At 47.0% G+C, this 14,619-nt stretch overlaps 1 protein-coding gene and 1 long non-coding RNA gene across 2 annotated transcripts in view; both read left to right on the forward strand.

The window, feature by feature from the left end:
• The first annotated feature begins 3,589 nt into the window (after positions 1–3,589).
• NAMPT (nicotinamide phosphoribosyltransferase) overlaps positions 3,590–14,619 on the forward strand; it is a 62,313-nt gene continuing 51,283 nt past the window's right edge. The window contains exon 1 of the mRNA XM_048836349.2: positions 3,590–3,793. Coding sequence (XP_048692306.2) covers positions 3,605–3,793 — 189 coding nt within the window. The 5' untranslated portion in view covers positions 3,590–3,604. The remainder of the gene's footprint in view (positions 3,794–14,619) is intronic.
• On the forward strand, positions 4,257–8,955 carry LOC125630432 (uncharacterized). Its single transcript, XR_007354668.2, has 2 exons — positions 4,257–6,828; positions 7,003–8,955. It is a non-coding gene; the product is annotated as an uncharacterized LOC125630432 (long non-coding RNA).

Below are 14,619 nucleotides of genomic sequence, written 5' to 3' on the forward strand. Positions count from 1 at the left end.
GGTCCTTGTTTTATGAAAAGGCTTGTTTTTTTTAATCACTTGTTTATATAGAGAGTAGCTGTTTTTTTCTGTACTGTTCATTGGTAGGCTGGTCAATAGTTAAATGATGGACTCCTTTCTGCACATCCTATGGTTTACCCTAACTTATGTTTGTGTAAATGAAATCAAGGATTTCTCAGTTGCAGTTTACCCCAGGGATCAAAAAGGACTTCTCACAGCCATACCTGTCTCCTGCTTCAAGGTGCATATGGTTCCACAAAACGGTATTTTGACCAACAGCTTAGCATGATTCATTGTGTACACCAGAGAATTGCATACTTGAAACTTGCACTGGTGAACTGAAGCAAAATTAGCCGTTCTGTATGCATGGTGCACCACATCCACACACAGCACTCCCTGCAAACATTGCTACACCTGTCACCTAATTCCAGGCATATTGTCCCCTGCCCCACTCACTGGAGCAGAGTCATACTATGTATGCTGTACACTATATCTTTGCACTGGTTCACATTTGTTTCAATGGAGGATTTGTTCTCCCATGTGTGAGGATTTGCCTATACACCAGGAATTGGTGGGGCTATAACTTTACTTTATGTACTCAGCTGCAAAGGTGAAGGATCACCATTTTCCCCTACAGCCTTGTTGGATAGTCCCTGGGCATGCTGGCCCACAGGTACTCTGATGAGCACTGTCAGCTTTGGCTGGTGGTATTTCTGGAGGATTTTGTTCGTGTGTATTATTCAATAACTAGTACCTGAAAGCCTGTGTTGTTGTATAGATGTAGCAGTTCAGCCAAGTTCTACCATCTGTGTAATCTCCCTCATACTCTACACTAATATGCATACAACAGTTTCATTGTAAGGGTGTAATTTGTAAAGTCAAAATGTCTGAGATCCCAAAAATTCGACAATAATAGTCTGAATCACAGTGACTGAACGTGGTGATATTTTAGTGAAAAAAGGCTCCCTACTATGCTTGTAGCTGTTTCTCCCTCTTTACACTGACTAAAGCCATCCTAGGATTCAGAGTGACAAGCCTATATAACTGAAAACCTATACAGAATAGAATAACATTTAGTATTTTAATGTTCAAGGCAGAGGAGGAATCTTCCCAAGTGGAGGCCCTTGCCTCCTGCATATTAAAAGCTAGTGGCTAAAAGCCCATGCTCTCACACAGATTACTCCTGGGGGCACTCTGCACCAAAAAAAAAAAAAAAAAAAAATCTGCAAATTTTGTTAAAATAACAATACATAATCACAACAGTTTCAATTATTTTTGTAATTTATTTCAAAATACCTGTCAGCAAGTATGTCTGTAACAATACAGACACACACAAAAATTCCTCCAGGAGTAGAGAGTTAAAGAAACCCCTATGACAACCCAGTTCCTGTTTTTCTGCCCCCTTTCCCCACCCCCAGATCCCAGCTGGGGGCCAGACACCTGCACCCCCCCCCAGCCCAGCCACAGAGCCTCCCTCCCCCTTGCCCAGCCACCCGCCCCCTCCTCCCCCAGAGATCCAGAGGGAGAAACAGCCTGATGCTTGGTCCCAGGCTTGCAGAGTTTCCTGCACCGCACCTTCTCCTTCCCTCAGGGCATGTTGGGAACTGCAGCTGCCAGGTACCCTCTAGCTCAGAGCTGGGCAATCTATGGCCCACATCTGGCCCGCGGGAACGTCCTGCCTGGCCCCTGAGCTCCTAGCTGGGGAGGCTAGTTCCTGGCCCCTCCCCTGCTGTTCCCTCTTCCCTGCAGTGACCTCCTGCTGCTCTGAGCGGCATGGTAAGGGGGCGGCAGCAGGTAGGAACGTCCTGCCTGGCCCCTGAGCTCCTGGCTGGGGAGGCTAGTTCCTGGCCCCTCCCCTGCTGTTCCCTCTTCCCTGCAGTGACCTCCTGCTGCTCTGAGCGGCATGGTAAGGGGGCGGCAGCAGGTAGGGGGTTCCAGGGGCAGTTTCACACCATGATGTGGCCCACGGGCCAAAAAGTTTGCCCACCCCTGCTCTAGCTCCCTCCCACTCCCCCCAGCAGTGTCTTATGTGCAAACTGGGCTCTGCTGGGTCCAGTGGCCCCTAGTGGTAACTAGCACCACTGCAGCCCATTTCTGTAGGGGAAAGTAAATTCTGAATCCACATTAATTTCTGCAAAATTCTGCATTACACAGTGGCATAGAATTCCCACAGGAGTAACAGACGTAATTTGTACAGTTGTGTGTGTGGAAAAAAAATTAAAAGCTAAACAGTAGACAGTGAATACCAGTGAAGATTGAATCTGGTGATATTCAATACAAAACGACCTCTCACCCATGCCTGTAGGTGTTCCTATTGCTTCACACTGACTCAGACTTTCTAGACTTCAGAGTGAAGCTTGGGGTTAGTGTGTGTGTGCTGGCTGTGGTGTTTGTACTGACCATCTCCCACTCTGTCAAAGAGGCTCCTGTTTACATCCAAAAAGCTCCTGATTTATCTCCTGGAGAAGGGGCAGCTGGGCTAACTCTGAACGCCACATGCCAGGCAGGCCAATCACGCAAATTTGGCCTGGCTGCCATGACGAAGGAGCTCTACAGAGCATTTGCCACACAGGAGGTAAACCAGCGAGGGGGGCGCAGAGGAGTTGGTCGTGGTAGGCTTGTGTGTGCAGAACTCAGCCCCACCGCTCAGGAGAGATGTGGCAGCAGATGCCTCCCCTGGGGAAGAGAGACCACCCTGCAGGGACCGCTCCGGAGTAGGAGCAGTGTCCCAGGCGTAGCTGGGGGGCGGGCCGAGGCACGTAGGCTCTGTCCCGCGGCGGGGCAGGAGCCGTGGCATTCTTGACGAGGGATGAGCCGAAGTGTCTCCAAACAACTTTCTCCTGCAGGCCGTCGCAGAGGACCAGTAACTTCTGCGGCAGCCCTGAGCCCTCTTCATGCGGGGTTCAGACGGGATTCCGGGCCGGCCTGCGCGCCCTGCTCCCCTTCGGCAAGCCCCAGCCAGCCCGGCAGCTACAGCGGGGCTCCCAGCAGCGCTGAGGGGAGCTGCTGCTCTACAGAGCGGGGCTCTCGGCCGCGCTGGCCCCACAGACGATCCGGACCCACCCCTGCTCCGGACACTCCTCCGCTGCGAAACAGCTGTCCTCGGGGCCCGGCCTCCCGCCGTGGGCGGGAACCCCGGAGCAGCCCAGCGCCCGGGGCTTCCGCGGCCCCGCAGCCAAGGGCGGGGCGGGCTGAGCAGAAACCGGCCAGGGCCAGGCCTGAGCCACTTCCCCGCACCCACCGCAGCTCCGGAGAATCGAAAGCAGCGAGCTCTGCGCCAGCGCGCATGCGCAAACACCCCTTCTCTTCTCTCCCCGCCCCCCGCTAGGTCACCGGCTCTCCTGACTGAGCATCTTTCCCTCTCCGGCCGCCCAGCTCAGGGGACCGACTCCAGCCAATAGAAAGAGAGAGTAGAGTGGCTACCCTTGTGGCGTCACCGCCTCGGCTCCGCCTCCTTCCTGCAGCCGGGCGATCGAGTCCTACGACAGAGAACGTGAAGTGCTGACTCCGCCCCGCTCACTCCGAGGATGCGTGGACGCGCAGGCCCCGCCCTCCTCTGCGTGACGTCATAGCCCCACCTCCTCCCGTCGCAGGTCGAAATCTAATGGGGGGGAGGTGGAGCAGTAGCTCCACCCCTCAGGGCGGCTCTTGGCAGCGAGGGGAGGCGGCGGCGGCGGCGGCACAGCCCGTTTGTGATTGTCCCTGCTCGCGGCGGCGGCTCGTGCTCGGCAAGATGGAACGTGCAGCGGCAGGCGCAGAGTTCAACATCCTGCTCGCCACCGACTCCTACAAGGTAGGGGGGCGGCGGGCCTGGCCGGGGTCACCTCTGCGTGCGTGGGCTCGGCCGGCGCATGGCGCGCAGGGCACCGGGCTCCCGACGACGCCCGGCCAGGGGCTAGCGGGGCACGGGGGGCGCCGCGCACGGCACCGGCGGAACCTGCGGCCGCTGCCTGTCGGGCTGGGCAGGGGCCGCAGAGCGGCACGGGGCCGGGACTGGAGGGGGGCTGCCCCGGGGGGAGGCTGGCGGAGGGTCCCGCTGGTGGCATGAGGCCGGGATACCCAGTGGAGGGGGTTGGGTTTCCCCCGGGGCTCCCCCGAGCTGCAGGGAGGGCTGGGAGGCTGCCCTGTGGTCGCGGTGGTGGCATGAGACCGGGGTGCCCGGTGGAGGGGCTGGGCGAGCGGGCTGGGGGCCGGGCCGGGCCTGGCAGGGTATCCCGGGTGCGGGGGTGGTGACCTCTTTAAGCGGGGGGGGGGGGGGCTGCCGGGAACTGGAGAGTGGAAGCGAGCTGGAAAGTGAAACCGGCGCCGGGGGACGCTCGGCGCCGGGGGACGCTCGGCGCTGGCGGGCGTTGGCGGCGCCCGCAGCAGGTTTGTGGGGGCCTGAGGCCCGAGAGGGTCAGTGGTACCGCGGGGCCCGCTGGCTGCGCACGGGCAGTTGCCAAGCGCTCAGCGGCAGAGTCTCACTTGGGGCGTACTGAGAAAAAACCTCGCGTTTGGAGAGCGACTCGCCTGGTGGTGTGGCAGCAAAGGGGAGATGCTGCTGCCTGGCTCGCCTTGCTCTTAAAAAAAATCCTCTTGCCACCTATAACGCTGGTGTTTTGAGGGATCCCAAAGAAGGGTGGGGCGGGTTGTGTTGAGAAAATTGTAAAGTGAATGTTGTTGAAAACCCCTTGTCCCTGTTTCTTTCAGTTGTTTTAAGAAGCTGTTAATATGTTCCATGTCTAGCGTTCCTCAATGAGGGCTCCCCCGCCCCCCCCACCCCCCATTCAACTTTGGACAGTGAAGCTGTGCTGGTTGGCGTCACGTTTGTTTCGTTTTAGTTGTGACTTCACAGTGCTGTAAAGGGAACAATCAATGCTAATATTGGGTGTCAGATCCTCCAGGTAAAACTTCCAAACCCGCTCCTTAGCTGCTCACCTTCCACCGAAATGAATCGGAGTTATGACTAAATCCCCTAATTGGCTTTGAATATTCCAACCTTTGTGTATTTTCCCTCCCAAATCCAAATTGGGAGTGTAAGTTAGTTTAACAGTGCCCTTAAATTTTACTATTCTTGCTAATATGTTTGTAATTTATAATATACTTACCATATTATTTTTTCTAAAGCTTTGTTCAGTCTCACGGTAGAAGTTGTTTGAGAAATGTATTGCTTAGGATCTGGAGGGAAGGGTCTCATTCTAGGGTAGTGAAGAAAAAAAGTATTTTTAACGGTTAAACTATGTTTAGGCCTGGTCTCCACTAGAAAATTAGATCAGTTTAACCAAGTCAGTCAGGGGTTAGGGCTGGTCTACCCTTAAAGTGCTGCTGGAGTGCTTCAGTATAGACATCTACACCAACAGAAGGGGTTCTTTCGGCAGCATAGGTAATCCACTTCCCCGAGAGGCGGTAGTCAGGTCGACGGGAGAATTCTTCAGTCAACCGAGTGCTGTCTACATGGGGACTTAGGTCGGTTTAATTACTCCACTCGGGTATGGATTTTTCTCATCCCTGATGGATGTAGTTAAACCTACCTAATTTTATAATGTAGACCAGACCTTAGTGAAACTGCTTTCAAAGCTGGTTTAACCCATGTACATTACCCTTCTAGGAACTATGTCAATGAATTTACCATGGCTCTTTTGGGGAGAGGAGGGGGTGTAAGTAGGGTGTCCAGATGTCCCGATTTTATAGGGACAGTCCCAATATTCGGAGCTTTTTCTTATATAGGTGCCTATTACCCCTCACACCCTGTCCCAATTTTTCATACTTGCTGTCTGGACATCCTAGGTGTAAGTGAACCTTCCAAGTTGGAACCATGTTTGAGGTTAACCACCAGCAGGTCTCAAATACTGCTCTGTAATAAATTTAAAATACTGTTCAGAATCTTCGTGGTATGGATGTAAATTGTGCTGCATGTTCTTAAACTCAATCTATACTAAATGTTTTTTCTTAGATTTCCACTAGTGTAGCTCCACTGGTGGTAGCAATAGTAGGAGTGCCAGTATAATAGATCAGTTTGCCAGTGTTTAACTGCTGCTGCGTTTAAAACGCTGCCGACTGCCTAGGGATTCCACTGCAAACTCTCAGAAAAGGTTAGAGTAGGCCTGATACTCCTTAAGATAGTTTAAAGCTGGTAGTTTGGACAGAGTTAATGCTACGGTTAGTTTCCTTCAGTGTATGCTAGATACAATTGGAAACCTCTACTTTTTTTTTAATGTGATGTAAGTTTTACTTCTCGTTATATGCCTATCTCTAATAATAAAAAATCCTGTAAGAGCTGTTGCACACATATATAACGTCCTTTACCGTATGGACACCTTATAAAAACAGATGCATAATTCAGCCTCTGAGGAAGAAGCCACCTCTGGTTTAAGCTGCTTACTTAGTGTTCCAGTCCCAGTGGATGACTTCCAAGCAACCATTGTCAGTGACACATGATTATTTAGCAAAATCCAGCATGAACAGAATTTATAATCTGTCCTAAATGGGGCAAGACTGTTACTGAACTCCTTTCTAGTGGAGAGCAGACTTGGCAACTATCAGCCCTCCACAAGTACTCCTGTTGTTTTTGCAGATACAGACTAACACGGCTGCTACTCCTGACAGCCCTCCGCTCTACCCACCCATGAATTTGAATCTGAGTTTCATTAGCTTTAGTGTCATTGCCGAATGTAATGTGAAGGGGTTGGGGAGGGAGGGAGAGGGACTTAGTAGCTGGCCCTCTGCCCATGTAGGACTTTAAAAATAAGTACTGTGAACTGGACTCTGATCTTTTGGTTAAGGAATACCATGTGAACAATCAGCATGTTGTCACCATTTCCTCGAAAAACATCTCCCTATCTCATACAGGTTTCAGAGGAACAGCCGTGTTAGTCTGTATTCGCAAAAAGAAAAGGAGTACTTGTGGCACCTTAGAGACTAACCAATTTATTTGAGCATGAGCTGTAGCTCACGAAAGCTCATGCTCAAATAAATTGGTTAGTCTCTAAGGTGCCACAAGTACTCCTTTTCTATCTCATACAGTATGGCAAGAAAGTCCTGTTGGGTCACTGGGCCAATCTATCAAAAACTAGGGGTGGCAGGGTATTAAAAAGCTTGTTTTGGCATTCTTTTTCTAGATAAGAGTTAATATTTGATGGATGGATTTCAGAGCTTTGCTGCAGGCTAGGCACAGTTTTCTGCAGTGCTGAGTTGCAAGGTCAATTTAGCATTATAAATTGGACCCCCCAGAATTATGCAGCAAGTGCTTCTAGTTTTTTGAAGCAGGAAACTAAGTTATTTTGTCCTTTTTCTGGACCAATACTAAGGTAAATATTTTTATAACACTTTACACTGTATGACACTAAAAACAATTTTCAGAAATAAATTAAATTTACTTTTACAAATTGTTTCCTTGCACACCTATATGTGTTTTGCCTTCTTGCAGTTAGTCTAGTATATAGTCCAGCTCTGCCTGCGTCATTCTCAGTATTGGGCAACCTGTTAGATGAACTGTGGAGACATGCACTGTGTACAGGGACCAAGATCAAGAAGGTAGCACGTGCAGGCTTATAGGTTTTATTTTTATTTTTATTTTTTTTTTGTATAAGGTATCACGTTTGGTTCCTGTCAGTAATTGCTATATCACTAAATGAGATGTTTAGTTAATGTTGGGGCATGTGTGTCTTGCAGAGTGAAAATATGCCCTTTTAGTCCTTGGTTTATCATTGTTAAATAAAGCTTTCAATAGTTATTAAGGTGGTATTATTTTTTAAACATCTCTAAACGAATCTTTGGTGTAGGGGAGAAATCTTAATTTGACAAACTGAATAAACAAATTCATATCTGGGAAAGCCAAAAGCAGTTTCTGAAAACTAAACTTTTTAGTTAGCTAGTGTTCTCATGGATGTGCTAAAGCATTTTGTAATATCTTAAAGGTGAAGATACATTGCTATGGTTTTACTAGGAAACAACATAGCTGAAAAAGGGAAAAGTTCTTCTGATTTAAAATGCTAGCAGTTTTTAACTAGAGGGTCACATACTCTGTTGCTTTCTCTAGGCTGACCACAATGTATGGAGCCGCTGGTGTGTCTCCATTCTACCTCACAAACTCTGTGTGCCTCCCTCCTTCCCCTTTTTATTTCAAGGACTCCCTGCAGCTCCCTCTAGTCTGTGCCTGGGGCTCTGTGCCCCTTTGTTTTCCCCATGCTCACCGTGGCAGAGGCTCTGTGTGGCCGTAATTGTAATATATCAGGGACTGTTGTTGGGGGGCCCACAGAACCCTTGTGTGGCACTCTGTACCTGAAAGTGGCACTCTGGAACCTGCATATTCACCACTGTCATATAATTGATATGTTTCATACAAAGTATGCCTTGTGAGGTATTATTTTAAAAGTCTTGATCTGTTGAACACTAATATCCTCCTGTTGGGTTGTATGTACTGTCTTTGTATGTGAAGTTATGAAATTTTGTTGTGTGTTACTGAAATATGTTGTGAGGCTGGGAACACCCACAACTAGCCTTTCAGGTACAAAAGTGGAGTAGCAAGACCCACTGATGGCCCATTGAAGGGAATCCACTCTCCCAACAACCATCTTAGAGCATGTATACAATAGAGACAGCTTGACTCACCTCATATCAAAAGATCTTTCCAGCAAGTTGGAAGAAACTGTAAAAGAAGGGGAAGTGACCTCATGACTTGCTCTCACTCCCCTCACAACTCAACACCTGGAAACATGTCTGGAGGACAAAGATTTTGAACTGGGAGGGTGGTCCTGGGCTGGAAGGCAGTTCCAGCCTGTGCCTTGAAGATCTGTAGTCTGTTTGCACCATCTATCAGGGTGAGATACTGATTGATTCAAATCCTGTTTAATTTATAGAACTCAGACTGCAAATTTAGTTTTATTTTTTAGGTAACTTACTTTGACCGTTATGCTTACTACCTATAATCACTTAAAGTCTATTTTTCTGTAGTTAATAAATCTGTTTTATATTTTACCTAAACTAACGTGTTTTGATTAAAGTGCTTGGGAAATCTCAGGTCAGTTTACAAAGGCTAGTGCGTGTCCTCGTCACATCGAGGTAGGGGTGGACTGGGTAATGAACTTACACTGGCCAGGCTTCTAACCAGGGCAAGACGGTATACTAGGGTGCAAGGCTGGGGAGATGGGGGGGAATTGGCTGGAGCCTCTCCATTGTTCATTAGTGGCTGTGAGAAGCATTCATGTAACTCAGTTGGATGTGTCCCTGCCTGTGGATGTCTGTGTAAGGGCAGTACCTGCCAGTGATTTGTAGCTTGCCAACAGCATCACAGTGTGAGAGGGAGACCCCCCAGGTTGGTGGGACAGTTAGCTCAGCAGTCCTACGTCCAGGTTGCATTCTGGGAACTCCTTAGTGGGCAGATTAATGGGGGAAGACCGAACTCCTGACATGGGTGTGTCAGAACCCCTAGCATAGAGGTGGGGGTAGGATGAGGACATGGAATGGAGACCCCTAGTTTAACATGTTACTTCAAAGGTGTATTGCCTTGCATTTGGTAACAGTGAATTGCACTGCTAGGCATTGTGCTGCCTGCTCACCTGGCTTTGTTAGACCATCTGAAGTTTGTCTTATCTGTTCTTAATTATTCAAAATAACTTTTGTCACCAGTAAATTTTTCTACCTTGCTGCTTATCTCCTTTTCCAGATTGTTAATATATTAACACTACTAATTCTTGTACACAACTATGGCCGTGTGTACACTACAAACTTAGACAAACATAAAGTATGTTGGCATAAAGCCACCGCAGTTAGTGTATCACTCATGCGTGTGCATACTTGGCTTCTTGTGTCAGTGCTGCGCATGCTCACCAGGATTGCTTGTGTCAATGCACAGTGTGATACAGCGTGAGTAGGTATCCTAGTGTACCAATCACCTTCTTTGGGTCATTGGCTTTTGGGACATTTTGACAATGGAGGGAGCAGCAGAACAAATCGTGATTGGGAGCAAGGGGATCAAATCCCCATAATGCCATCCATATCCCATATTTTTTCATCTTTAAAATCCCACACACCCTGCAGCATTTTTCAGTATCTGCTATCTCTGACAGAAGCATGGAGCCCATGTAGATATGCACTATGGTCATAAGTGTTGGAAACACAGGACGCACACTCCTTCAGTATGTGTAGAGCCTTAGGAAGAACAGCATTGGGGGACATGATAATTTTGTGGAGGACCATTTCCTGTGGGACACATTGTGAAAACCAATTCAAGGCTTTCGGTGGCATTCATTGAGCAGCAGAAGATGGTGGAGTGATGCTTTTGGGTCTAAGAAACAAGCACTGATTGGTTGGATCATATTACTCATTGTCCCAAACCTACATTATAGTGGGTGCCAAACTTTCAGATGCAAAAGGCCACATTCCTGCATCTGTGGGCTGAGCTCACACCAGCCCGCCAGCTCAGATGCCAGAATGAGAGTTTCGCTGACAGTTGAGAAACTAATGGTGATCGTATTGTGGAAGCTTGCAGTGCCGGCTTGCTGCCAGTCCACAATGGGGGCTGTTGTCATGCAGAGCTATTAGTTGTCATCTGCTTTGTAGGCCTGTGACTTGGTAACAAGCAGGATGTAGTAGATAGCTTTGCAGTAGTGGAGTTCCTGGACTGCAGCGGGGGGGTAGATGGCATGCATATTCCTATTTTGGCCCCAGCTTATTTTGCCACATAGTACATCAACGGAAGAGGCTAGTTTTCTGTGATTATAAAAATGTTGGTGGATCACTAGGGACTCTTCACCAGTAACGTTATGGGTTGTCAGTGAAGGTGCATGACATGCATCTTTAAGAACACAGGATTGCTCAGAAAGCTGAAGCAGGTACTCCCTCCCCCCCCCCCCCCGACCAGTGGATTACCACTGGTGAGGTTGAAATGCCAATAATGATGCTGGGGAATCCTGCGTACCCCTTGCTCCCCTAGCTAATGAAGCTGTACACTGGCCACCTTGAAAGCACCAAGGAGAAATTCAGCTACCAGCTCAGCAGGTGTAGAATGACAGTTGAATGTGCTTTTGGTAGATTGAAGAGATGCTGGTGGCAGTGTTTACTTACAGGATTGGATCTCAGTGGGGAAAAATATCCCAATGGCTTTAGCTTGTTGTGTCCTGTATAATATCTGTGAAACAATGGGGGAAAATGGCTGTTGTGATGGAGAGAGAAGTGGCAGTCATCTGAATTTGAACAGCCAGACACAAGGGCTATTAGAAGAGCTCAAGGCGGAGCTATGTGGCTGAGGAATGCATTGAAAGAGCACTTTAACAGTCAACCACAGTAATGTGGTGTGTTGGTGCTCTACCTGGCCCTGAAGTTTCAGGGTCTGTAAGGGATTGTGTAGTACTTGGTGTACACTTACAATTATTACAGTGTTTGTCACTGATCCTATGAGTGCTGTCACCCTGTACAATAAACAAGTTGTGGGTGTTTTGAGTAGTGCTAGGCATTCTACAACACATCTCCTGAAATAACACGTTAACTTCCAAAAAAATTTGTTCATACCAAAACTGAAAAATACAATAAAAACCTCTGAAAAAAATTAATGGAACAGAACTTAACAAGGGGAAAGAACATTTGTCTATTTTACCCCACTTTGGCTACCATACACTGATCTGTGAAAGCCACTGTTGGTTCATCTGAAGCTGTGGTGTCCTTACTAACCCCGATGTGAAATGGGAAGTATAGAGATGTGGCCCATCATGGCACGTGGAATGTTGAGGGGTGTAGGAAGCTGTTGAAATGGATTTCTCCATTGACTGCAACAGGAGGGGAACCTGTGTTTGTTGAACTTGTAGGTCAACGAGAATCATAGAATATCAGGGTTGGAAGGGACTTCAGGAGGTCATCTAGTCCAACCCCCTGCTCAAAGCAGGACCGATCCCCAATTAAATCATCCCAGCCAGGGCTTTTACAGGGAGAGTCTGTAGCATTTGTGTTTGCTGCTGGATAAGCCCCATTATGTCCTGGTACAGCTCCCTCTCTGTTTCCTGCTGTGACTCTTGGGCCTTTCTCCTGTACGCTTTTTCTTTCTCCATATTGTCTGAAATATTCACCATCCAGGTCTCTCTGTTCGTGATTTGGTGACTTGCAAGGTCTCGGTAAACATATCCTCCTGAGTCCTGTTCGTTCTCTTCCTTATCATGGTCAAGTGTTCAAAGCAGCAACAGGAGCAGCTACAGATAAAACAGAGTTATCATTTATAGTAACAACAGAAAGCAAAAGTTAAGGGTCAGAACTCCTTCCCTTGCTCCCCTAAAATTTTAAATAAGACATGCTTATGAGATTTCCGCTTTGGAGCACCTCAACACTGCACTGCTGTCCAGTCCCATGCCCAGTCTCAGTATGGCTGAGGAAGGAATTGTTCAGTCACATGAAGCAGTACAATTTCTGCCTGTTTCCATTGGGTTGAGTACATGGACATGTCACCGAGTACTGGCACTGTTTTCCACGTGCATTGGTGATTTTTCTGATCTCTCGCTCCCAAGGGTATCACAGGCAGAAAATGCATAGCTGCTGCTGGTGTCCTGGAGCCGCCTGGGCCTGTATGCTGCTAGCTTGGTTACTGCAGTGGTGCCTGCTGAAGTCAGCACAGACTGGCATGGAAAAGTGCCCTATCATGGAGGAAGAAATAAGGCTGCCGTTCCTAGAAACTGGGAGAGGACTTTCTGTGAAAGTTTCATTGAGATCTCTCAGGCGGATACAAGGTACCTCAATATGCACATAAGTTGTTCTGCAAGTCCTGTCCCATCCCCTAACCCCCCAGTCCAGTCTCGCCCAACAAGGGTATGAATAGCGGATGCGAACTCTACCTATTTGTTTTACGACCTCTTCTCGTACAAATAAAATCATGAAAAATCGATACCTGTGTCCTGCTAAGTTGGGCGGGGTAGCATCTGTACATTTAAATATAGTAATGAAAAACAGATTCTCACACTTACCCAAGATTCCTTCCCCTGCATCAAGCTCAGCCGGTGGGACTGATTAGAGTGCAGTGGAGTCTCAAATGGTCCTAGCTCGTGGCATAGGTGGACCCCACCAGTTGCATGTGTCCCATCTTTCTCCTCTTTGCTGTTCACAGAAGGGGTCTTTTGGCTCTGGCTCCTCCAAGGTATCCATAGTGCTCTGCAGAGCGTTGGTGGAGTCTGTCAACTATGGCATTTAGCTCTTGTAAAAGCAGTAGGCCTGCGGCTCGGCAGCAGATCTGTTGGTCTCCCTTTGTAGTTTAGACCAGGCCAGTGAGGGACCCATATGTTAATTTCTTTACCATAATAAAGATCAGCCATTTATTCCTATTGTTTTTAATCTCTTAACCAGTTTCTAATTCATGATGGTGTATAACTTCCCACCCGATGGCTACTCTAGTTTCCTTAATAGCCTCTTGTGAGGATCACTGTGAAAGCTTATCTGGAATTTAAAAAAAAATTATCTGTTCTTTTATTTAGCCATTATTTTGACTATTTTTAAAAGAATTCTAATCAATTGAAAGAGAGAAGAAAAAAATCATTGTTACAGAAGCTTGGTTTGTCCCTATCATCACATTAAATACTAAAATTTAATTCTTAATGATTATTCCAACCAATTTACATGATACTGAAGTAAAACTCACTAAATTAACTGTAACTACTCAGAAAAGCCTGATCTCAAACAATAAACAAAAAAACATGAGGAGTGATCCTGGGAATTAAAGATTATCACATTTGCCTCACTTGTCCTCCAGTGTAGTAAAAGGTTTTGATTGGGAAATTGAGGGAGAAGTCCGGGCTCTGAAATCAGTGATAAAATTCTTACTGACTTCAGTGTGGCCAGGATTTCTCTCTGAATATTTTTCTTTAGCAGTTTAGCCACATCATTTTTAAGTCCTTTTGGAATGGTGGTCCTGGTGACTTGGCTTTTAATGTGTTACTTTGTTCTAGCACCTTTTTTACACCTCAGTTTCTGCCAGTATCCCGTCTTCATTATATAGAAAGAGTTAGGTGTCTCCCAGCTAGAGCTGGGTGAAATTTTCTCAAGAAATAGATTTTTTTCACACAATTATTTATTTTTGATGCACCAAAACTGTGTGTCAAATTTGACACACAGTTTCACCCAACAAAAAAGCTGGAGGGAAAACTTCAGTTAAAATGTTTCATTTCTAAATGATGTTGTAGTTCAAAATTGACCAATTAAAAATGAGAGAGGGAGAACCTGAAAATGTCTTGTTTGAAATCTTAAGTTTTTCATCTAAACAAAACATTTAAGGAAAAAAATTGGTTTTGTTTAGAATCAAGCCAGATTTTTTTCTGGATTTTTCCATTTGGTCCCTGAATGATAAAATCCATTATTAGCTCAGATCTACTCCCAGCATCTTTACTTAGTGTCTATGCAATGTCCCTATCCTCAATCTTCCTTAACTGTACACTTTATGCTGTTAGTCTACCAGTCCTGCTGACTCTTTTTTCAGGCTACCTGTTTTTTTATGTACTTGGAGATTCCTGTTTACTTCTGTGTCCTTGGCTACTTGATCTTCAAACTCTGTAGACCCTATTAGGCTTCCTAATTTTCATCTTACACTCTACCTGCCAGAGGTGCTGGAACAGTTTTTATAGCGGGTGTGTTTAGAGCCATTGAACCAAACTGTAAACCCCGTAAATAATG

This window comes from Caretta caretta, chromosome 1, assembly GCF_965140235.1.
Source record: "Caretta caretta isolate rCarCar2 chromosome 1, rCarCar1.hap1, whole genome shotgun sequence".
Lineage (NCBI taxonomy): Eukaryota > Metazoa > Chordata > Testudines > Cheloniidae > Caretta > Caretta caretta.